Source organism: Phragmites australis, chromosome 6, assembly GCF_958298935.1.
Source record: "Phragmites australis chromosome 6, lpPhrAust1.1, whole genome shotgun sequence".
NCBI lineage: Eukaryota > Viridiplantae > Streptophyta > Magnoliopsida > Poales > Poaceae > Phragmites > Phragmites australis.
In genome coordinates, this window is record NC_084926.1 from 18,506,925 (window position 1) to 18,529,962 (window position 23,038).

The window sequence follows — 23,038 nt, forward strand, 5'->3', positions numbered from 1 at the left end:
CCCATGCCCTTGAGGATGTCATGGAGGAGGCTCATCCTTTCAACGAGAGGAGCTTCGAGGACTACCTGCAGTGGTACATGCCATGTACATGTACACGGGTCACCTTCACCCTAGAGATTGTCCGACACCACGTCGCGTCGACTACGGAGGCCTACCCGGGCCATTGGGACGAGGATGCTGTATTAGCGGTATGTGTAATTAACATATCATTTAATTATCATATGATCTCATAAGAACGACTATAAACTGAAATTTTCATTTCTTGTTTGTTTCCATAGGCCGATATCATTTATGATATCCATAGGGATGCGGCTGGAACCATGGACCACCTCAGGCAAGGGTGCAGCTCAATGCAGCAGATGTAGCGGGGTTTGTCAAGAGGGTTTTTGACAAGACCGCGCAGGCCCTGAAGCTTACCTCTTGCCGGTTCACTGCAGACGTCGTTGGGGCTCCTCCCATGTCGAGTGGGGTTCATGCAGAGTCGTCCAAAAGGTCTGATGTGCAACGCCATCCACCGGGGTTGGCACCCACACGACCACCTGGACCACGACCTACAGGCCCGGACACAATAGGTATGGATATTTCATACGCACGATGTTTAGCGATATTCGTTTGTTACTGATGCAGTAATTTCAAACAAATATTAGGTGCACCTAAACACATCTCAACGCTGCCACCTAGACCGAGCCCAGTGCCGACACCCTCACCTCTTGTAGGCCTCTCAGGTAATGGGCGACACTACATTGCCATATTTAATATATTCAATAGTATATCTAATATTGTCCGTAGGTTACTACGGTGATGAGGTCGGGCCGTCTTCAGCTGCACCTCGACCAGTCCCACCACCACCGTTTGGCCCCTACTACGGCACGCACGTCTGGCCATCTACTGCTACACCTGCATACCACATAGGTACAATATTGCATTTTATACAAATACTTTCATTTGCACATTTTTTGTATCTAATAAATTCATCTGTTCATAGGCCCCTCCAGCCAGTACACATGAACGCCGGCGGAACCTTCACAGACGTCACCTGAGTCAGGAGGATGAGCCTGGGCCAGACCCCCCCCCCCCCCGTTCGACCTCGTGAGGGACTTCTTCGAGCGCACACCGGACTACGACGTCATCCCACAGTCCTAGCTACCTAGTGCTCCACTTCGGATACAGCACACCTAGGAGGAGGCCTTGACACCTTTGGTCCCTATTAGGCCTACCAGGCAGGTTGGTCCACCCGACGCCCTGACCTACTCTAGGGGGCACGTGAGGGCCAACCAGCGGCAGCGGCACCGGGACCATGATGGTGGGAACGGCTAACGTCAGCGGGGGAGACAGCAATAGGATTGTACCTTTGCTTTTGTAACTTACATATGCATCTTCGATTAGCAAACTATTCTTACATATTCAGACGTGTCTACTCTCTATGGCCTACTTACCATATCATAACTGCATTTCTTATTCCAATATGACCGCATGCTAATTGCATTTCTTAATCCAACGTGACCACATGCTACTTTCTATTGTCTTCGGCTTTGTATGAACCGTTCACGACAGACCTAGAAAAGTATTTCTTACAAAGCTACTTATACACGAAGTGACCACTCGAAAACTCTATCGGGAGTCTAAATTTAGTCACGAAGTGACTACACGATTCAACTTTAACCATTAATGACATCACCTCTGTCCTGACGTAATCTGTAGACACGAAGTGACCGCACGACTCAACTTTAACCATGAAATGACAACATAGATGTCCTTGCACAGGCTTTAGACAAGAAGTGACCACACGAGAGAGCTTAACCATAAATTAAATAACAACACATGTATATTGACACATGAAATCTCTGTCCAACATCAATGCCATAACTTTTCTATTCTTGAACAGGGAATCCAATGCTCCAGCCCCCCGCCAAGCCCATACACTCACTCCATGCACTTGCCTTCCGCCACCATAAATAACCCCACCTTCATCCATGAATACACTACTCATTTCTCAGTTCTCTCAACTGCAATATCTTCCTCAGCTCCACCAAGCCCACCCAAGAAACATTGGGGATTTTCATCTCCAAGGGGGTCGAACCACCGATGTGCCTCTGTAGCGACCTTTGTAGGCTTCGCGAGTCCCAGGACATCTCCTACACCTATGGCCTACGTTTCTTCATGTGTGCCAACTACCAATACGACAAACCTCAACATGGACCGTTTGAGTACCCACCGGTATAGCGACATAGATCAGTCATATGGCACTTGCAACATCTTGTTCCCGATTTCACGCACTATTTTATTAATCTCTCATCTTGTTTTATTTGTCCAGTCTCCTCCACCTATTTGTGACTTCATTGAATGGCTCGACATTGAGCAAAATGAAGACTAGAAGCGGTGGGTCGACATGACCATGTAGTGGAGGAGGGAAGCTTACGCACGTCAGGAGTACGAGCAACAGCAAGAGGAACTACGGCTAAAGCGATATGAAGAAGAGCGCATGAGGAAGGCAATGCAGGACCATACCGCGGCTCAGGCCCGCGAAGCTAAGAGGGCAAGGAAGAGGGAGAGGTCCTGTCGCGCTAAGGTGGCAGGTCCCGATACCCTGAGGAAGGGCAAATATCCTAGGTGCACAAAGTAAAGAGCATATAATGTAACCCGGTATGTTTTCACTCCCTAAGGCATGTTATAATTAGGAGCGGCATGCTATTAGGTAGGTCTTTATATGTACCGTACATGCCACCATTTTTTGTCATCGTGTCCTCGTGGTTAGGGTCCTATGTAATATTTGCCACCGTATGTCCCATGTATGTTTTGTTGTCGTTTGTAACCTTCGTGCCGCGTAATATGCTACGAGTGCTTCACATTTATAATTTATTCACAAAATTTGATCTTGCATCCTCCCAACAATACATCACTAAAAAATTATTGATACAATTTTACATCAAATATCGACAAATTTACAATGATCCAGATTTTTCAAAATATCACTACTCCATGATACCGTATTGGCCACTTTTTACCATTTTGATCCAAAATTTGCAACATATCAATTTTAAATATTTTTCACCGAACGAATGTGCACTATTTTTAATATTGAACAATACAAACATAAAATTAAAAAAACAAACCATCTTCACCATATCCCGCCCTCTGGGAGGGCGGTTAGCCCCACCCGCCCTTTCAGAGGGCGGTAAGGGGTGGCACTGTCACCGTGGTGATTTATTTTTATAAATCTTGACGTCGGGAGTGTATTTATTTAAATATTTAATGAAAAAATATAAAATAAAATTAAAAAACTCCTCGAGCTGCTCGGCCGCATCAGTGGAGGACTTCACGCGGAAGGCCGAGGAGTACGCGGCGAGGCCCGGCGGGGAGCTGATCGTGGTGACTCCGAAAGGCCCAACGAATCGGCCACGCAGTGTACATGGGCCTCTGCCTTCAAAGCCCATGAATATTGACGTCAATCCGACCCAATTCCATCCGCGTCTTCCCGCTGCTCTGCTCGATCGTCTTCCTCGTGACTGTCTTCTTCCTTGGCCCTCCTCCTTTTACCAAGAAACCAGCCAAGAAACAAACGCCCATCATCTACCGGATTCCCTCTTCCACCCCCTCCAAGAAACACACTAAACTAACCAGGACCCCCTCCTCTTCCCTCCGCAAGAAAGTTAGACGTCAACATTGGTTATTACCGGCTTCCAGCCATCCCACTCCTTCCCGGCAAGTCAAGACTCGAGAGAGCGCAGAACATGACAAAGAGGGTCAAAACCGATCCGCCTCCTCCTCCAATCAAGAGACAGAAGGTGTCCGCTGATGCAGGAAGCGGAAGCAATCAAGAAAACCAAGAAAGGTACTAATTGTACTAGTATTTATGTACTGTTTTGGTGTTTCTTGCATGATTCTTGGAGAACTCTGGAAACCAAAGACGCCTGGAGAAAATTAAACAGCAAAAGCTGACAAACCAAACTAGAGGACTAGGTTCCTTTCAGATCTCTGAACTTCCTTTTTTCGAAAAGATCTCTGCACTTCGCTTGCGCTTGATGAACTGCCCAATCACACAAATCTCCGTCCTGCTTCTTCAGCAGCAGACTTCATTGCTGCAAGAAAAGATACCGTATTGTACAGAACATCAGTGGGGTATCAAACCATTTTTTTTTTCTCAATGGTCAGCTTGCAAGTTAACCACAACGCACAGTAATCGCTGAACACCCAAACTAAGCTAAGCCCACTCTCTTACTCCCTATACCTCAAACCCAGTCTACACAATCAGATGTTAATTTGGGTACCCATTTCCATTCGAAGACCTCCTGCAAACTGCTCCATACAAACATCAGGTAGCCAAACATAATATGTGCCGTGTTTTCAGAATTACCATAGATCGCACATTAGCCATATTCAGGTACATGCCGCTTTTGCAATCGATCTCCTAACTAAATTTTGTATGGCCACCTTATCTTTTTGTGCTCACTTTAATGCATATGCTGTGGTTTAGGTGCAATCTGAGCCGTCAGGCACAATCCAGGCACAGAAAGAATGACATCCGTGCAATGATCCAAGCAAAGTTACCGGGCCCTGGTAAACTGAGTGAGAATAGTATTATGCTACAAGCAGCAGAGAGAATCAAGGAGCTTGAGATTAGGGTTAATTTTGCAGCTGACTATCTCGAAAGCTTACAGAAGCAACAACGTGACAATGGAACTATTGGTGATAAACTCATCAATGAATTACCCAGTAAAGATCAGAATGCACCTGCAGGTTCATCCCATGGAGGATCTGATCTGATACCAGCTGGTCAGCAAGCGGTAGATGGGCATGTCAAGCTAAGAGCTGTCCTTCCTCAACCTACAAACTCCAAGGGAACAAGACTTTTAGCTCTTGCAGTGCAATACATAACAGAGCTTGAAGGCGAACTGAGTAAACTGGAGACAGGGATCACTGAGGTTCGAAGATGCCTTGGTGCCCCTAGCATGGAGACCAATTCAGCACCAAACCAGCAACAACTCAATCACCATACTGCTGAGGCCTCAGCACCAAAAGATTTTGTTCAGATACCCAGTCTTCATGCAGCTCCAACATTTGGAGAGAAGGCGACAGTAGTCGGGCAGCCAGCGCCCCAGGAAAGCTTAGTGATCAAAGACAAACGGTAGATCCTGCTTACATCTCGCTCATAATTGTAGTACTCATGACACCGCCAAACAACAATTCAATCACCAACCTGCTGAGGCATCAGCGCCAAAAGGTCCTGTCCAGATACTCGGCCTTGATACGACTCCTATTTTCAGTGAGAAGGCATCAGTAGTCGGGCAGCCAATACCCAAGGAAAGCTTAGTTACGGAAGACAAACAGTAGATTTTGTTGACATGTTACTCGTACTAGTAGTAGTAGTTCATAGCAATTATTCTGAGTCTTCTGGTTGCAAGATGTGAAACACCTATTACCAATACTGGTGCTGACTTAGTTCTAATATGACTGCCGATTCCATAATTGTACATCTGCTGGCAAAATTTTGAGCTGTGGCACATGATCATCTATCATAGCTACCTAAATAATGTTTGTGCTGGAACTATGATAGCCACCAGTGTTTCTGTGTGCACTTCTGAATTTATTTTTGGATGCGTCAGTTCTGAAACATTATAGTCCGTCATGAATTTCTGTACCTGACAAAGATACAGATGAATTCAAGTCAACTAACTGCGTAAAATCAATTAAGCAGGAATAGATTAAACTATAACTTATTTTTTTTACTTCAGACAGTCAAGGCCATGCATAGTAAGAACTTACAACCATTCAGAAGTTCTCGAAGTGAAGTAAATTCTTACACTTTCCAGTTTGGGCCCTCTTCATGATTTAGAAATTATAGAATTATAATGGAAGAGCACGATGGACTGAATGTTAACTTGCTTCTTCAGCATAAAACCCCTTGGGCAATGAGCGATCCAGCTGGTGGAAGTGAGAGTTGGAAAATACTACCTAAATGTTCAAGTCTTCTAAGACAAGAAAATGGTCCAAGTGTATGCGGTTTCCCAATGGGTTAAATAACTGTCATTATCGAGGCATGCATAGCAGGAAGAGGGTTCTTTTCTTTTCTTTCTTCTTTTTATTTTTTGAGGGCGGAGAGAGGGGTTTGATTTGCTTTGATTTGGTCACGAAATTACTTCTGTATTCATAATATTCCAATCAACTGTACCCGCATACAAAAAAGTTACAAACGGATTCAGGGAAAGAAGCTTGTACAGTAATGCAGAAAGTGGCAACCACTGTAGCTAAAATTTGATCATGCCTTGCTCCTGTCTTACCGGTGAGTAGTGATGCATCACTGGAGATGAAATCGGCATGTATGGTGAGGTTCATAGTATTCCCAGTAGTCACTCCGTCCGTCCTACACAGGTATCAGACAGGCTAGTAGCTTAGTGTTAGTTCAGGGAAAGATGGTAAGCATTAAAAGATTAGAAACTTCGAGTTCTTTGCGCAGTGATTGTATCCATTCCAAATGAATAGAGAGAATTTGTCGGTTGTGGACGTCCAACCGCAAGTATGCAAGAAAAGAAGAGTGCGTGCGCAGAGGTAGCTCCAAACCAGAGGAGGCTGATTCACTGGGGCGTGGAGGGGGAAGGAAAGGCGCAGAGAAATCAGGATGGAGAGGAGGCGTGAGCTGAGCAGAGCTCACCTGGGACTGGGAGATCCCGCGCCGGCGGCGAGCAGGTGAAATCCGACCGGTGCCAGAGGGGAGATGTCCATGGGGCGGCGAGGCAAATTCGGAGAGAGGCCCTCAGGAGGGAGTCCTGCACGCCCGCCACGGCGAGAGGAGGCTGCCTGCGGCGCGGCTGGCTTGGCGGAGAAGACTAGAAGAGGAGAGGGAGGTCAGCTAGGCTAGCTTAGGGACAACCGGACAAGACAAGATGAACCCAGCAGAGGGATTACCAGATTAGGAAAGAGGAGGGGTCGGATTAGGCTGGCAGTTGGGGTCCGCTTGTCAGCGGCTACAAATGGAAGGCGGGTCCCTCCTCCTGTACGAGTCCGAGTCAAACAAGCAAGTCACGCGTGAGAGTCACCACGTCCGATCGAATCCGCGTCGAGTTCAGCTTCGAATTCGAGCTCGACTCGGATCGCACGTTTCGTACGTCCGTCCATATAAGGCGAACCAGAGCACGAGAGGCCGCCACACATGGTACGCAACCAGTAACCACATCGATCGATCTATCTATCAATGGCGTTCGAGGAGGCGCTGCAGCTGGTGGCGAGGTGGGAGGCGATCAATGCCAAGGAGGCCGAGGTCCTGCACCTCATCATGTTAGCCACGACCCAGGGCCTCGCGTCGGGGGAGATGGTGGCCACAGATCCAGAGTTGAAGGCCGTGGCCACCAGCGGTGAGATGATGGGGCTCCAGCTGCTCGGCAGGACGGCCGCGTCGGTGGAGGAGTTCACGCGGAAGGCCGCGGAGTATGCGGGCAGGCCTGGCGGGGAGCCGATGGCGGAGGCGCTGCGAAGGCAGGCCGACACCGCCGCGGCATTGAGGAGCTGCGTCGAGGAGTTCGTCGCCTTCATGCGCCGCGTGGGATCGATGGCGGGCACGGAGGAAGCAGGACGACCCGCCGCCGCGAGGTCGAGGAGGCGCAACGCCAAGTACTTCGGCCCGGAGTGGAGCAACTGATCAACATAGATTCCTTTCTTGTCGTAGCTAGTCCATTGTAGTTAGAGATAGAATTGTAATTCGAGTCCATTGTAATCCATCAACTGTATGTAGGATCATCAAACTGTATTTCTGTATGTATTTGTGCATCTTCCTACTACGTACTACTGTGTTGTCATTTTTCTCTCTCAAGGTGCCTAGCCTAGAATTTTTTATATATTTTTCAAATCAAATCATTGCACATGTATGTATCGGTTTTGAAAAATTACAACTAACGACAGAATCTATCTAGTCGACTAGAACACTACAATGGCTCCCACGGTAACCTTATACCGATGGAAGGGTGACAAGTAGAGCCTCTACGCTATGTGAGACTTGTGGAAAAGTTATCACCCATCCGACCTCCAACAACGAGAGTGAGAGGAGTGGAGAGAAGAGGGGAAGAAAGGGAAAGCGGTGAAGTCTTGTCAAAATCTATTTATGGTGAAAGTAAATATTTTTATTCAAGTTTTTTTTACAAACTAGTTAGATTAGCTATTAAATTTAGTTTTTATATAAGTTAGATGCCAGATCTAGTATTTTAAAGTAACACTAAATTTTTGTTAGGTTATATTTTATTACTGTAGATCTAGCACATATACTTATTGTTAGTCGAAATAATAGTATAGTTTTTTTTATTATGGGCAGTATTGTTGGAAAATGGGTAGGCTTCGATAGCGCGAAACAAAAAAAAATTACCGTATTTAACCATAAAACCATACAAATAGAGAATTATAGATTATTACCACTTAAAGTGTATCATATGTGTTTTTGCGATCCTGAGAGAGATAGGTAGGAAGATTTATTTAGGAGTTACTTATCTTTAATTTTCTGCAGCAGTATGAACTTTATAGAAAAAAGAAGATTAGCCTTGGCTAGGGGGGTGGCGTTCCCTTAGAGCACTTCAATGATAACCTTGGCGAGAATTGAATGGATGTGTGACCACTGTCCTTGCTAGCCACTTAAAACTAATGTCAGTGAGATCTTGCAATATGAGTTTTATATGGCATTTAGTTAAACTAATTTTAATACAAGGCAAGAAAACACAAAACCCGAAATCAAGCAAACAAGTGTAGTTGTTCACCTTCTCGCCAATAGTTTTTGTTTAGCCATGCCTTTTTACATGAGTTGTGATCGTTAATGATTTTTATTTTGCAGATATGTTATTTTGTCATCTTCTTTGAAAAAGGAATCTTTTAAAGCTACTTCAATAGTATATCCATATTTTACCCTCTATATCTTTATATGTATTATCATCTATAAAGATTCTCTCTCTATATTACTCCACCACTCCAATAACACATCCATATTTCACTCTCCATATTCTCTCTCCTATTTTTAATAATATTCTACAACTACCAATATATTCACGGACCCACATGTCATCCAAACACAAGTGTTTGCACAATTGCTGGACACCACTTCAACAAAATATGAGGAGGGGATCCAACAGGTACACGTGCATCCCTAGCTCGACGACAGCGATGGTCAGCCCGCTCTCCCCATACAAGGTGGCGACGACTAGGCCAGAACGCCACGGCGGCGGCTATAGCTTCTTCATCTGCCCGAGCTCACGGGTCAACCGTACATTCTCACGACTGAGACGCTCGCCTCCTCGCCCATGTCGCTAGACGTGGACCCGCTGCCGTCCCCACCGGAGCCGAACAACACCAGCTGGTGCTCCTCCGTGGAGCCGAAGAGCGTCACTGGTAGCGCCATGGGAATTGGAGTCGCGGCCACCGTCACCGCCCCGGACACCACTGCCTCAGCCATCTGGCCACCGTCGTCTGGTCGAATCTGAGTCGGGGAAACCGAAGCCAGCACGAGCACGGCACCCCGCTGCCCCAGCACAAGCACGACCACGGTGGGGAGGCAGATGGGCGTCCGGATGGAGGCGGGAGCGCTCGGGAGGAAGCGTCGGTTAGAGGATTGGCGTGCGGAAGAGAGACACGTCAAATATGGCATGCGGAAGGAGGGAGATGGCGTGCCTGTGAAAATAGCGGGTGGGATAGAGTGTCTATTGGAGACTAATTTTGAGAGATTTTAGATGAACAGTGAGATGAAGAGTGGAGTAGAAACTCTCTTGAAGATGCTCTAAGAACTCTCCATGTACGCTTTCTTGCAAAAGGAAGCAAGTATAGCTCCTGCAGTTTCTCTTTTCTTGCTCGTGACATTAATGGTTGCACTAGGAGTTGAGTATCTTGCATCTCCGGCGTCCTTTGAGCATCCTTCCGGTTGTTCACCTTCTCGGTTAGTACTGCATCTGCATGTCTTCTCTAGTAGGCTATCTGACATTGGTATGTTTCCTCTGTTGTGCAACCTCTCAGTTCCTCTATTATTTCTCTTCCTTTATTTTGTCCGTTGCCTTTTTATATTAGTCGCTATCGTTAATCCTACTTTTTTTTCCTTGTTACAGATCTGTTATTTTGTCATCTTCTTTGAAAATGAAGCTTTTGCCATCTTTTTATTTGCAGATCTGCGTCTCTTGTTTTGCATGGGTATTATAGTCTAAATCGCCCACCTAGAGTCACTATAAGGGTTAAGGGTTTTCGTGGCGAACATATTCATCACAAAAGGTCATTTTTTTTTTTGTCACGAAGCAATGTTTGTGAGGATCTTTCATTCTCCACTAGTCGTCACAAATACTCAAGTCACAAAAAATATAATGATGATTTTTTGTTCCCCACAAATGACTGTGCTCATTAGTGACGAATGGAAGTATCACTACTGGTCTACCCATTTATGACGATATTCGTGGTAACAAAATTTTATAAATTAGTGATGAAAGTTGCCGTCACTTACGATGATTTTAGTGGCAAAACATGTCATCACTTATATTTTTATTAGTAACGATATTCGTGGTAATAAAATCGTATATTTGTCACTTCTCTTATTAAGAAGAGGCTGGACGTCAACTTTTTTAGCTTTCTTGTATGGCTCGGAAGGCCAAGATATTTGCATGAAAAATTCATTACTTTGCCAGGGAAGCCTTGTAGTATGTTGTCCATAGAGAGTTCTTCACATTGTATGGGGTAGATTTCTGTTTTGTTTAGATTTGTCACAAGGCCATAACAGCTTCTGAAGGCATCAAGGATCTGCACCAACGTTTCCAACTCATTTCTATCTGGGTTCGCGAAGAGTGCGACATAGAATGAGCATCTGAGTTTTGCTTGGCCCGGGAGAAGGGGTTTCAGAATCTGGTGTTCCGCTGCTTTGGTGATCATCCTTTAAAGGGAGTCAATAGCCAAGATAAAGTGCATCGATGATAAATGACCACCTTGATGCAGGCCACGCGCGTGGTGGATAGGGGGCCCCGGGATTCCATTTAGCACGATTCGCGATGAGGATGTTGCAAGAATTACCGAGATCCAGTTTGTCCATTGTCTCCCAAAACCAAAATTCTGTAATCTTTGATCAAATAAGGCCAACTTACTAAATCAAATGCTTTAGAAATATCCAACTGTATAAACAGCAATGGGTGCTTTCTTTTGTGAAGTTCCTTGATCATATTCTTCACATATAGGTAGTTGTCGTAGATTGATCGCTTTTTTATGAACACGCTTTGTGCTCTCGACACCAAGGCATCAAGGTACAGTGCCAATCTATTAGTGAGCATCTTGGTTATGATCTTAGACAGACTACAAATAAGGCTAATGGAACGGTACTCTGAGACCGAAGTTGGATCCGTTTTTTTTTTAGTAGTAGAATCACGTTTGCAGTGTTCACCAAGTGTAGTTTGTCCGAACCCAGGCAGGAGAAAGCATTGGCAGCATGCACAAGATCATTTTTTATTATATTCCAGCATTTCTTATAAAAGAGGCCGATGTATCCATCAGGGCCTGGAGCCTTCTCGGGGTGGATAGAGTTTATTGTGTCCAGAAGTTCCTGCTCACTAAAACGTGACTCTAATCCGGATAGATCTCTCCGTTGGTATCCTAGAGTAGTCTAGTCTAAGGCTAAGAGCCTTGGTTTGTTAGTGCCCAGATGGTTTACAAAGTGATCATGTAGCATGACTTCTTTGTCCTTACGTGTTATGGCAACTCTATCACCGGTGTGAAGGGCCTGAATATATTTATTACGTCTATGGGCATTTGCTTTAATGTGGAAAAAAATTACTTGTGCATGCTGTTTGGCCCTACCCTTCTCTAAAGTCGCGAGGCCCATAAGCTTTCTTTTTAGATTTTTCTTTAGTTCCAACACATCTTCTGATAGCATGCGGATCTCCTGCGTAGCGTCCAGTCTAAAAATTACTCATGCGCAATTGCCATCCTTAGTTTAAGATCCCCAATATTTTCCCATTTCCATCTCCTTAGCGCTTTGGTGTCCTATTTAGCTTCACATGGAAGCTTAGGATTGCATCGGAGACCAGCACTGGGCTGTGCCCAGGCCTCCTGCACTGTCTCAAGGAAGCCGGGTATGTTCACCCAAAAGGACTCGAAACGAAAAGTAGATTCTGTTGGACGTAAGGTCTCTCCGGTCAAGAAAATTGCTGCGTGGTCCGATTCACTGGAGGAAATGGCTTGCAGGTATGACGTAGGGAAACAAAGCTCTCACTCTGGACTGGCCAACATTCTATCAATCCTCATCTGAGTTGGACGTTATTGCTCATTGCTCCAAGTGAACTTGCGATCGATGCATCATTGGCAGGTTTAGGTTAGAATTGTTCTTGTCAGCCGCGCTACTTATGAGGTTAAAATCTCCAATGATTAACCATTCTGGCTACATCAAGTTTTTTAGGAGAGTAAGCTCGTGCATAAACTCGATCTTGTTTTGATCAGATTGAGGGCTGTAGACTGTGGTAAGAGACCAAACATTATTGTTAGCCAACATCGTAATGGTACCTGAGATGATGTGGTCTGTTTGGTGTGCTCTGTTAAAGTGAAAAAAAAAGTTATAGTTACAAGCCAAGAGAATCCCCCCACTAGCACCCTGAGAAGGAAACACAGACACAGACTAGTTGGTCAGCACATAGCTTAGCAGTAGAAGCAGAAACACAACGGTGAGTAGAACACAGTCTAGAGGATGATACAGGCAAGAACGTCAACATCTGGGCGATGACACTACTAATCAACAAACTTGTCATGACGAAGAAAAATTGGCTAGCGACTTGAATTGGCAAACTGTATCATCCAGTGCTGGCCTCCCCTTCTAGAGCCGGGAAAGGGGTAACCTTGCCGTAGTTCCTCTTCTTCTGTTGCTGCTGGCCTTTGTCCACCAATGATTGGATGATCTCGATCGCGTCCTTGGATAAGGGTTGTACAAAACGCTTCGATGTCGCTTGTTGTGGAAGGTCAGGTGGTGTGTTGGTGTAGATCTCCGCTGGCTGCACTTTTTCGCTCCGTTGTTCAGAGTCTGTCTGCTATGCCATGGAGTTCGCTTGCATCCTCTTAGGTTCATCAAGGTTGGCGAGGAGGCATGATCCCAGATCGCAGGCGATGGCCGGCGGTGTGATTGGCTGGTGCATGTGTTGCAGAATCTGGAGCTCAGTTGATGCAGTGCACATGTCGTCGCAGACGACCTGTGAGGCGGTGTGTTCTGGTGGAGGGCCATTGCGTACCAGGGCCGTCTCTGGAGGCATCTGGATCTGATCGTCGGTTATGGGGACCTCAAAGTTGTTGTCGATGCTTGGGGGAGAAACCCACAACCTGCAGGCACATACAACATACAACACTCATCTAACATGGGGTCAGTACCCACAGCTGGGGTGTGCTCCCTCATTCCAAACGGAACCAAGTCATCTGATGAGAGGGAGGAATTGAATTCTTTCTGTTCACCTGATACAAGGTCCACGAAGGTAGCAACCGGTGAAGCGAAGCGTACTTTTCTTGGAGCGTTCTTCACGGTGCTGCCCACCGGCCTGTGTCGATTGCAGACCAGACTGCGTCGAGGGGACGGGGATCCATGTCGACAGTGCTGCCCACCGGCCTGTGCCGATCCTGGCGACGCCCCTGGCTGTTTCGGTCGATGTGGCCCCTAACGAAGTCCCTCAAGTCTCGGCATGGCCTAGAAATCTGGGACCAGAGGGAATGGTTGCGGTGTCTCCGCGCACCCCGCCTGGCATGATCTTCATCAGCATCGTCATCATGGCCCCATCGGGGATCGTCGTCGTCACGGCAGGACCTAGGTAGCGGGGCGAGAGGGGCAACCACGCCGCCCCTGGACGAGCCATAGCTCCAATCCAGGATATGCTCCCAGCGCCTCGAATCGCCAGCTCCCCTTAGTGGATTATCGGTGAGGAAGGCCAGATCATGCACAACCTCCAGGTGGATGAAGCAACAGTAGGACTAGCCCCGTTTGAGCCCCGAAGGCTCATCGTAGCGGATCTCAACCTGAGGTAGTGGTATGTCAATCGATGGTAGTTCCCGGTCACCCTCCAGGACAGTGAGCCAGACAATTCTTGGGATCAGACTCGGGTTCTTGCACCACGCCAGAGGTCGTAAGTCCTTGTTCTCGCCTGTTTGCGCGAGCAATCCTCCACATAATGGATGGCGTAGCGCGCATCGATGATTTGGACGGTGACCTCCTTCGCATAATGGATGGCATGATTTCGAATATCATCTTAAAAAAATCTGAACTCAAAATCCATCCCTTTCAACAAAGGGAAACCAAATGTTCAAACTCGGTTTGTACTACATCAACTTTGAACTGGAAACCCCATCACCTTGAAATATTCAATCCTTTCAGCCTATAAAACCTAAAAATTTCAACTCGAGTCGCAAAATATCACCTTCAAAACCCTGGAATTTCCGACATGGCGCTAAGCAGCTGGACGTTGGCATCCAGTTGGCTCCTCCTCCCATCTGCTTCACCATCAACACGAGGCGATGATGGCGAGGTGACGCTATCTGCGAAAGAGGAAGAATAGGAAGCGAATGATGGTGGTGTGGGAGAAGTACGGCGGCAGCGGTGGTTTTGTTCTTTTGTGAGATTAGAAAAGGGGAAAGAGGGAAGAAGTGATGGAACATGTGAGAGATGGGGCAGCAATTACTGGACCTATACAGGGGCAGAGGATAGTTGCACCCCCTGGCTACAAATTTATGTATTTTGTAATGTATTTTTCTCTTGACTCAACAAATTTTATATATTTTATAGTGTATTTTAAACATAATCTCTCATATTGTATTGATTCGGCTCCCCGTGATTTAGTTTGAGCCCATTTAGCTTCACTGGCCCTCCCTAAATTTGGTTCCAAGCTCCGCCACTAGACGTATATAGGGCCAGGGATGCGCAAAACCTCGGATCAGCACAAAAGTTTCCTAATGAGAGCCCATCTTCTTAAAATCTGGTCTTCAATGGCAAGGCTCGGTGCCTGTATCAAGTCATGTAGTCTCGACATTAGAGCGTCTGGTGTAGCCAATTGGTATCTATTATTTCTTCTACGTTATTTATAGATAGTGCAAAAGTTTATCTCTCCAATAGTTGATCTATAGCATAATTAAAGTTTTAATTAGTCCACTACCCATGTTCTCTCTCAGTCAATCATCGTGAACCTTTTGTCTTATATTAATGCTTCATGTGTTATATTTTCAAGGGTCATAAATATACGATGTTTTAGATAAGATATGGTCTTCGATGCATAATTTTGATATTGTTTTCTACTATTAGGATATGTTTATAAAACCCAATAAATTTGTGAGATTGTGAAAGCATTTTTTAAAACAAATATACTCATACAATTTTAAATTTTTCAATCTAAATACTTTAAAAGCTGTTGTTAATCAAAATTTTAAGCGTTTGATGCAACCTTATCCAAATCGCCATGTTTTTATGACCGGAGAGAATAGTCTATCTACAAATTAAGAGTTACCTTTTCTTGCTCCTTTTCACCTCTCTCTTCTACTATAAAAAATCTGACGTGAACAAACCTATAGCTAGCTGATATGTATTCTAAGTCTTTTTCATTCCGTAACCTTATTGAATGAGACAAAGCCAATGGGTAATTTACAAACACCACTTTGCCCCACCATGTATTCGAATAGGCGGTTGAGATAAACTTGCTTGCGGATTCTGCATCGTGCGATGGCATGCACGATGTAGTTATTGCTGAAATCCATGGGGTACCCTTTTGTTTCACTTAATTCACAAAACCGATTAAATAAATTTCTCAACTTTTTTATGCCGTAAATTGATATATTCTTGATTGGAACCTCATTGTTACAATAATTTTAAGTTATTTTCCTAAAAAAGACAAGTCACATGATTTCCCCCAAAAAGTAGCGATCAAATTCGGAACCATTCGATTGTACATCGAGGCTCATGCTGAGATTTTTTAATCCTTTTTAATCTAATATTTTATTATTAATTTATCCCAAACTATATTTTTACGAAGTAACCCCTTTGAATACGCCAGACCCGTGTGGAGTGGACCTCTCTAGCATGCTCAGCATAGAGCACCCTGTCACATTGGCTACAGTAGCTTGACAAGATAATATTGTCAACGCCACTTCGAGTGGAGTGACAAGACTTCCACGTATGATTCTCCCTTGCAAATCTCTCCCGCGCGCTCTAGGGTCGTGCAACCTATCGCGAATCTCTCCGGCGCGTCGTGTAACCTATCACAGTATTGCACATGGTGTGACAGTGTGCTCATGTCATGTCACGCGGCCTGGCATGATTAAAGAGGTTACTTCAGTATAAGACGAGTTAATAATAAAATATTATATTAAAAAATAAAAATAAAAAATCGCTCATGCTCTATTTAGTGTTTTTTATCATGTTCCCGATCTAGGTTACTTCAGTATAATACGGGTTAATAATAAAATATTAGATTAAAAAATAAAAAATAAAAAATCGCTCATTCTTAGTTAGTATTTTTTTATCATGTTCCCGATCATATACCCATAGGCAGGGTTTAAAAAACCGACAGTAACCGAGTAAAAATCGCGATAACCGACCATCTCGATCCGGTTCGGTTTCAGAAACCGAACGGTAACCGAATTTGAATTCAAAAAATTCGAAAAAATGCTCAATTCCGAGAAGTGCATCTTTAGGGTAGCCTCAGGAAAATTACTAGGTTTCCTAGTATCTAGTTAAGGCATTGAAGCAAACTCTGAGAAGATCAAATCTATCAAAGACATACGCTCTCCAAGCACAATGAAGGAGGTCCAAAAGCTGATTGGATGTATTGCCACTTTATCTCGCGGCTAGGTGAGAAATGATTGCCCTTCTTTAACCTACTCAAGAAACATGAGGATTTCAAGTGGACCGAACAGCCGAAGTAGTGTTCCAAGAGCTCAAGATATATCTCTCTACTACCACATCCTAAATTCATGAGAACCCGGATAAGTCTTGTGTCATGACCTGCCGCCGTCAACGAGCCGCCGCCGCTGTCACGGCACCATACCCATGGCTACCAGCACTGCCGTGACAACTTGCTGTTGTACGTGATGATGACACCACAAGCTGTTGGCGCAGTACTAGTCGTAGAGTGCTCTCTGGTTGTCATACAGGGTTAAAAAAACCGACGGTAACCGAGCAAAAATCACGAACGGTAATCGAATTTGAATTCAAAAAATTCAAAAAAATAAAAAAAATCTTAAAAAAACTAGACACAATTCTAAGACCTTCTGTGAATTTTTTTTTCAAAAATAATATCGTTTGTATCATATTCTATAGGGAGAAAGTTTAAAAAAAAATTGAAGCGTGCGGCTCAGTTATTAACTCATGTTAAGGAAAAGTTTAACATGCAAACACATATTTTTCTTGTGAAAACGTATCTTAAGAGGATCTTTAAAATGTATTTCACTTTATTTAGAGTTTTATTAATTTCTCTATGATTTTTACAAAGTTCACAAGCATAAACTGAATATGTTAAGAAACAGCACTGTAATTAACTTTTCATGTCTATTATTATTTTTCCTAAGTAAATCATAGTATAAATAAACTAATAAAAGTGCTTTCACTAATTTTTGAGGTGTGATGGGTTAGTTATGAATTAATCTAGTTGCAACACATTTACACAATCCTGCATGTTACAATAACTAATTCATGAGTTCATGTATTTTTAAAAGACATATGATCGTGTAAGAAGACTAACAAAATTAGTTTCATGATTTTTGGATTAGCAAAGAGTAAACTATGCATTTAACTTGGTTTAACAAATACAATTTCTCATAGAAACTTTTGAACTTTTTTATGAGTATAAATACTTTTATCATGTAGATCATGTTACAAGAAAACTAACAAAATTTGTTTCACTTGGTTTGAAGCTTAGATGAATTAGTTATTGATTTTACAAGATTGAGATAATTTTTGGGTTTTTTGTTGAACTTCACTGAAAATCGAGAAAACCGCTCGATAAATCGAGAAAATCGAGTGGTTACCGACAATGCGGAAAATTTGAGAAAACCGCTCAATAAATCGCAAAAACCGACCGGTAACTGGTCCAAACCGATCGGTTACCGAACGGCTAAATCGCGATTTTTTCCCCAAATTTCAAAATTTGCCAAATAACTTTTGTCCGATTTTTTTTGAATTTTCAACCAGTTACCGCGGTAACCATGACTTTTCGGTTACCGCCGAAGCTCGATAAACGAGCTTCGGTCAGTAAGCCAAACCCTGCCCATAGGATGGTGACATTCAAGAGCCGTCACTTATTTGATGAACTATTCACGTTTTTAAAAACGAAAAAATCTCAAAAAAATATTTTTTTACTCAACCCGAGCCCAACGCATATGCCCCACAAGCCACGCCCTTTTTCAAAGTATTTTCAATACTTGCGTTTCGCAGGAATCGAACCCGCCACCTCTCTCACACACAAACACCCTCACCAACTTAGCTATCACGTTGTTGTGATATGAAGCGGATATTTTATCCTTTTAAGTTTCCTTACCGAAGGTTATAGGATGTGACCCGTCACCTATGTTTATATTACCAATTTGAATTATATGTTGCTCCAGAGCTTAACTGCAAAGAGAATAAAAACACTTTTAATGGTCCGATTTAAAGTTTTGGAATCAGAGAGTGGGATTAAAGTTCAATTGAGATGTTCACTTCGATCGAAAGCAGCTGCAGAATTGAAATAAGAAACATAACTAATGTTTCAAATAAGTGATCCGGAGCGCCCTCGGTAAAACGGACATAACTTTTGCATACAGACTCCGAATTCGACGTTTTTTTTACTCTACGGACATCTACAGAAAAAGTTACATCCATTTTCCCCACTCTGTTGGGTTCGGTGAATTTTTTGAGGCTAAAAACGGCTTGGAAGATTGAGTTCTCGCCCTCGAAAGTTTCTGCATCATTTTCGGAACACATGTTTGTGTCCATAGCCGCCACATCTTACATCAAACTTTAGCAGATATGTACAATGATTTCTATTCAAATGCTACTGAGGTGAGAAAATATAAGAGAAAAATAAAATAAAAATAAAAAATTATATCATGCTATATACATATTTACTATATAAACAAATTGTTGAATGTGCATTATTTCTTTTACTACACATTTTATGGTATGTAAATAAATGCAACTACTTATTATTTTTAATTAATAACTAGTTATTATTTTTAATTAATAGTAGCTATATTTATAACTGATATATATTATGAAGGATAAATTATTTTTTCTCACAACTACATAAAAAATTGATGAGTTGATGGGCTAATACATATAATATTTCATCAACTGATTGACTAATACATCTAATGATTGAGTAATTAAAATTTCTTTCTCTGCAATGTTGTATCAAACTGGTCATTAGTGACGAGTCAAAACTTAACCCGTCACTAATAACTCTAGGATGACCCGTCACTGATGAGTTATTCATTGGTGACGAGTCACAAATTGACCCGTCACTTATGACTTGTCCAGGATGACCTGTCACAGATAATGAGTCATACGTGATGAGTCACAACTTGGCCCGTCACTTATGTTTGGCCTAAGAGGACGCGTCACTGATGACGAGTCATCAGTGACGGGTCACAACTACGATAAGTGACGGGTCATATTACGACCCGTCACTAATTTCGTGTCTCCTTTGTCTGTTTTCACGTAGTGATTGTCGTAAATGCACGCTTAAAAATCGCTCAGTCCCCAACAGTGTGTTTTTAGTACAAATCAAACCTACATGCACCTACGCACATCACACTCATGTATACACTGACCCATGTGGTTGCGTGCTTGCACACCCTTTGGTCACTAAACACATCCGCGTATATGTGTACTATTTCTCTCAAAATTTAATTAAAAATATGAACACCCGTACTGAGTCTAGAACGCGAACCTGGATGGACAGGTTTCATCACTGTTGCAATTACTTGCGGTTGCTCAATCCACCATCAACCACCAATGGCGGTTACATGTCCTGCTGCTTGTTGGGGAGGGATGCCTCCCCAACGGGCACCTATACACTATGTATAAATATACATTATATCAATGAAATGAATTAATGAAAATCTATTACATCTCTACAGTGTCATTACACTTTCTATTTTACAAGACGTTATCAGCACCTCGCTCTACCGAGACTACTGCACATTTATAGATTATCCACTATTTTTTGTTAGATTTATATTTTAGCATCTTGACTTAATGACTACCTTCAATGTGTTCTTCCAAATATTCTACTTAGCATAATACAAGGTAATAGGAACATAGGCATTTACTGACAATTGTCAGATTATGTCTCCTATTACTGCGAGATCTACACCACATTTTGTGATTATCTTCAACGTATTGGCTACATAATTTGAGGTCTATACTATGTACTGTCTTAACAAATTTTGCATCATTATTACAATATTACTATGATGATTTTTAATTTACTCATAAATAAATTAATCAAATCTATGATCAAATACATATATGATATAATGACCAGCAAAGGGTTTAATGAACTCGCGTTTGACAGTCACAATTATCCAATATGGGCAATAGACGTTAAGGTTAATCTTACATCCCGTGGAATAGTAGCAACAGTCCAACCTCCCCAAGAGGGAGATCTACTGCTAGCAGATCAAGTTAAATATGGAGCATTATATATATTAAGGCATTATATCCATCCTGATCTCAAATCTGAGTATCTAATGAAAGAAAATCCGAGCACTATGTGGCTAGCTCTCAAAATAAGATATGAACAGCAGAAGACAGTCATTCTACCTGATACAAGTCATGAATGGTAACATCTTCGACTCCGGGATTTCAAGTCCGTTGGAGATTATAATCATGTTATTCATAAAATCTATTCAAAATTATTACGTCTTTGTGAAAAAGAACCTACAGATACGAAAAAAATAGAGGAAACTTTATCTACTATGGTTCCTACTGATAGGATCTTAGAGCAACAATACCGTGCAAGAGAATACCAAGTTTATTTTGACTTAATACATGTATTACTTTCAGGCCGGAAAGTATGATGGACTCCTTCTAAAAAATCATCACTAACGTCCAATTGACGTTGCTCGTTTACTTGAAGTACATTCTAATATCGAGAATAACAAGTTTGATGGCTTTTTTAGACGCCAACCAATGAACTTTAAAGGTAAACACAGACGTACCAAGAAGTAGAAGCCATGTGCACCAGAAAAAGGGAAAGGCATTTCTAAACCCAAATTTGACAAATATAATGTTTATCGCAAGTATGACTGCTACAAACATACCACTAAGAAAAGTTGCACCCTGAGACATTTAGTTTATCTGTATTTATAATCTGTGGGACGTAACCAACATGCTCAAGGACAAATATATGAAGCACATTTCAATCTTCAAACTGACTACACCAAGGAGGCTAGTTGTTCACAATAAATTCCACAAGAACCAAGTAACAACTAGACTCTTCAGTAGCTAGAAGACTACATGAGCACGGAAAACATGATTATCGAATTTGCTTTGCACGACATGTTTGGAGATATTATCTAGTCTCCCAATTCCCTAAATATCATGTTATATATGTCCCATTAAGTGTTGTAATATAATATGTTGTCATCACTTTACTATATTGTATATCACAATAATGAATAAGCATATTTGATATTCAATACAGTTTGCATGTATTCTTTATATCTGATAAGAATTTCATATTAAATTCTTCATTTCTATATATAAATTTCTACGGGAGTCAATCCGATAGAGTAAGAAATGTGCCTCATGGATAGCTGTACCACAAACTCTATACTTAGGGAACCAAAATATTTCCAAACTCTTACTAAGAAACAAGAAAATATTTTGACAATCGCTGAACGCGATGCAGTGATTATTGACTTTGATCGTGCCATAATTACTCTCCCTATAGATACTCAAGTCATAATCGATGATGCTCTATTGTATTCCGATCCAATATGTACCTTATTAAGTTATAGAGATATCCGTCAGAATGGTTTCCATATTGAAACCCATGATGACAATAAAGAGGAATTTCTCCTCTTAATCAAAATAACAAATATGTCAAGTTTCTCTGTATACCAACTGGATTGTACTATAAATATATCAAATCAGTACCACGTATAGCGCATAAAATAATTTTTCTATTTTGATCAAATCAAGAATTGACATGATTGTCTTAGTCACTCTATTTTAGAAATGATGAGAAAAACTATTAACAATTCTATTAGTCACGGCATTAATTTCCAAAATCTTCAGATATGTGTGTACCGCATGTGTTACAGGGAATTTAATTTTAAGGCACTCTTACCTTAAAATTTATAACGTGCCACCTATTTTCTTGAACACATCCAAGAACATACATGTGACTCTATTCAACAATTTATGGACCATCTAGGTACTCTATAATGCTAATTGATGCATCTACAAAATAGTCCCACACGTGTCCTTATCCATAAGGCATCGCACTTTTGCCAAACTCATTGTTCAAATAATAAAAAATTATAGCAAATTATCCTGGACGCTAGATCAACTCCATTCACATGGATAATGCCGTTCCTTGACGTGCATTCAATTATTGTTTGGCTTTGGACACTACTGTATTAAGTAGTCTATGTGCACATTCATAATGATCTAGCTGAATCTCTCATCAAGAGAATCAAATCATTTGCATGACCAACCATAGAATTGCAATTTACCAACATCTTATTGGTGACATGCGGCTTTACACATCGTATTATTAAACTAAATTCATCAAACTACAATCATACAACTCCCTCCACTGCCCATCTCAGCCAAGTATTTTCCATCTACGAATCGTCATTCTGCACGTACTGATATCACCACCGTACAACATACATTAAAGGACATTGGAGATCAATATGAGGTATAATTATCCATCAATCATATAATACCTCGAGTCCCTCACAAGGGACATATTCATTACCCGTATGCTCATAACATTTTTAGGACAATTCCCGGCATTAGGAAGAGATTAATACCACAAAGAATGTCAGGAATCAGAAGATAATGTCATACACATTCGTATTCAGTCCTCATATCCACATA

The 23,038-nt window shown here is 42.4% G+C and overlaps 1 protein-coding gene across 14 annotated transcripts; it reads right to left on the reverse strand.

The window, feature by feature from the left end:
* Positions 1-3,807: 3,807 nt before the first annotated feature.
* LOC133922026 (uncharacterized) lies at positions 3,808-6,896 on the reverse strand. Of its 14 annotated transcripts, none has more exons than XR_009910372.1 (5): positions 6,650-6,892; positions 6,279-6,361; positions 5,198-5,639; positions 4,732-4,824; positions 3,808-4,079 (listed from the first exon to the last, which is right to left on the reverse strand). XR_009910372.1 is itself a non-coding variant. In XM_062367178.1 (4 exons), the coding sequence occupies exons 1-4, from the start codon at positions 6,718-6,720 to the stop codon at positions 5,007-5,009; spliced, it is 309 nt and encodes a 102-aa protein (XP_062223162.1). In that variant the 5' UTR covers positions 6,721-6,893; the 3' UTR covers positions 3,808-5,006. The 14 variants fall into 14 exon arrangements, 1 of the variants encoding a protein (XP_062223162.1); XR_009910373.1 differs by having other exon boundaries at positions 3,808-4,824; positions 5,198-5,254; positions 5,356-5,639; positions 6,650-6,891; XR_009910370.1 differs by having other exon boundaries at positions 3,808-5,104; positions 5,198-5,254; positions 5,356-5,639; positions 6,650-6,891.
* Positions 6,897-23,038: the final 16,142 nt, after the last annotated feature.

Excerpts from the sequence above, each read along its gene's own strand:
- LOC133922026 (XM_062367178.1), bottom strand. The coding sequence starts at position 6,720 with ATGGACATCTCCCCTCTGGCACCGGTCGGATTTCACCTGCTCGCCGCC. Across the intron at positions 6,362-6,649 it reads GCGGGATCTCCCAGTCCCAG|GACGGACGGAGTGACTACTG; the intron begins GTGAGCTCTGCT and ends ATACCTGTGTAG. Across the intron at positions 5,105-5,197 it reads TGGCGCTGATGCCTCAGCAG|CTTTCCTGGGGCGCTGGCTG; the intron begins GTTGGTGATTGA and ends TTGATCACTAAG.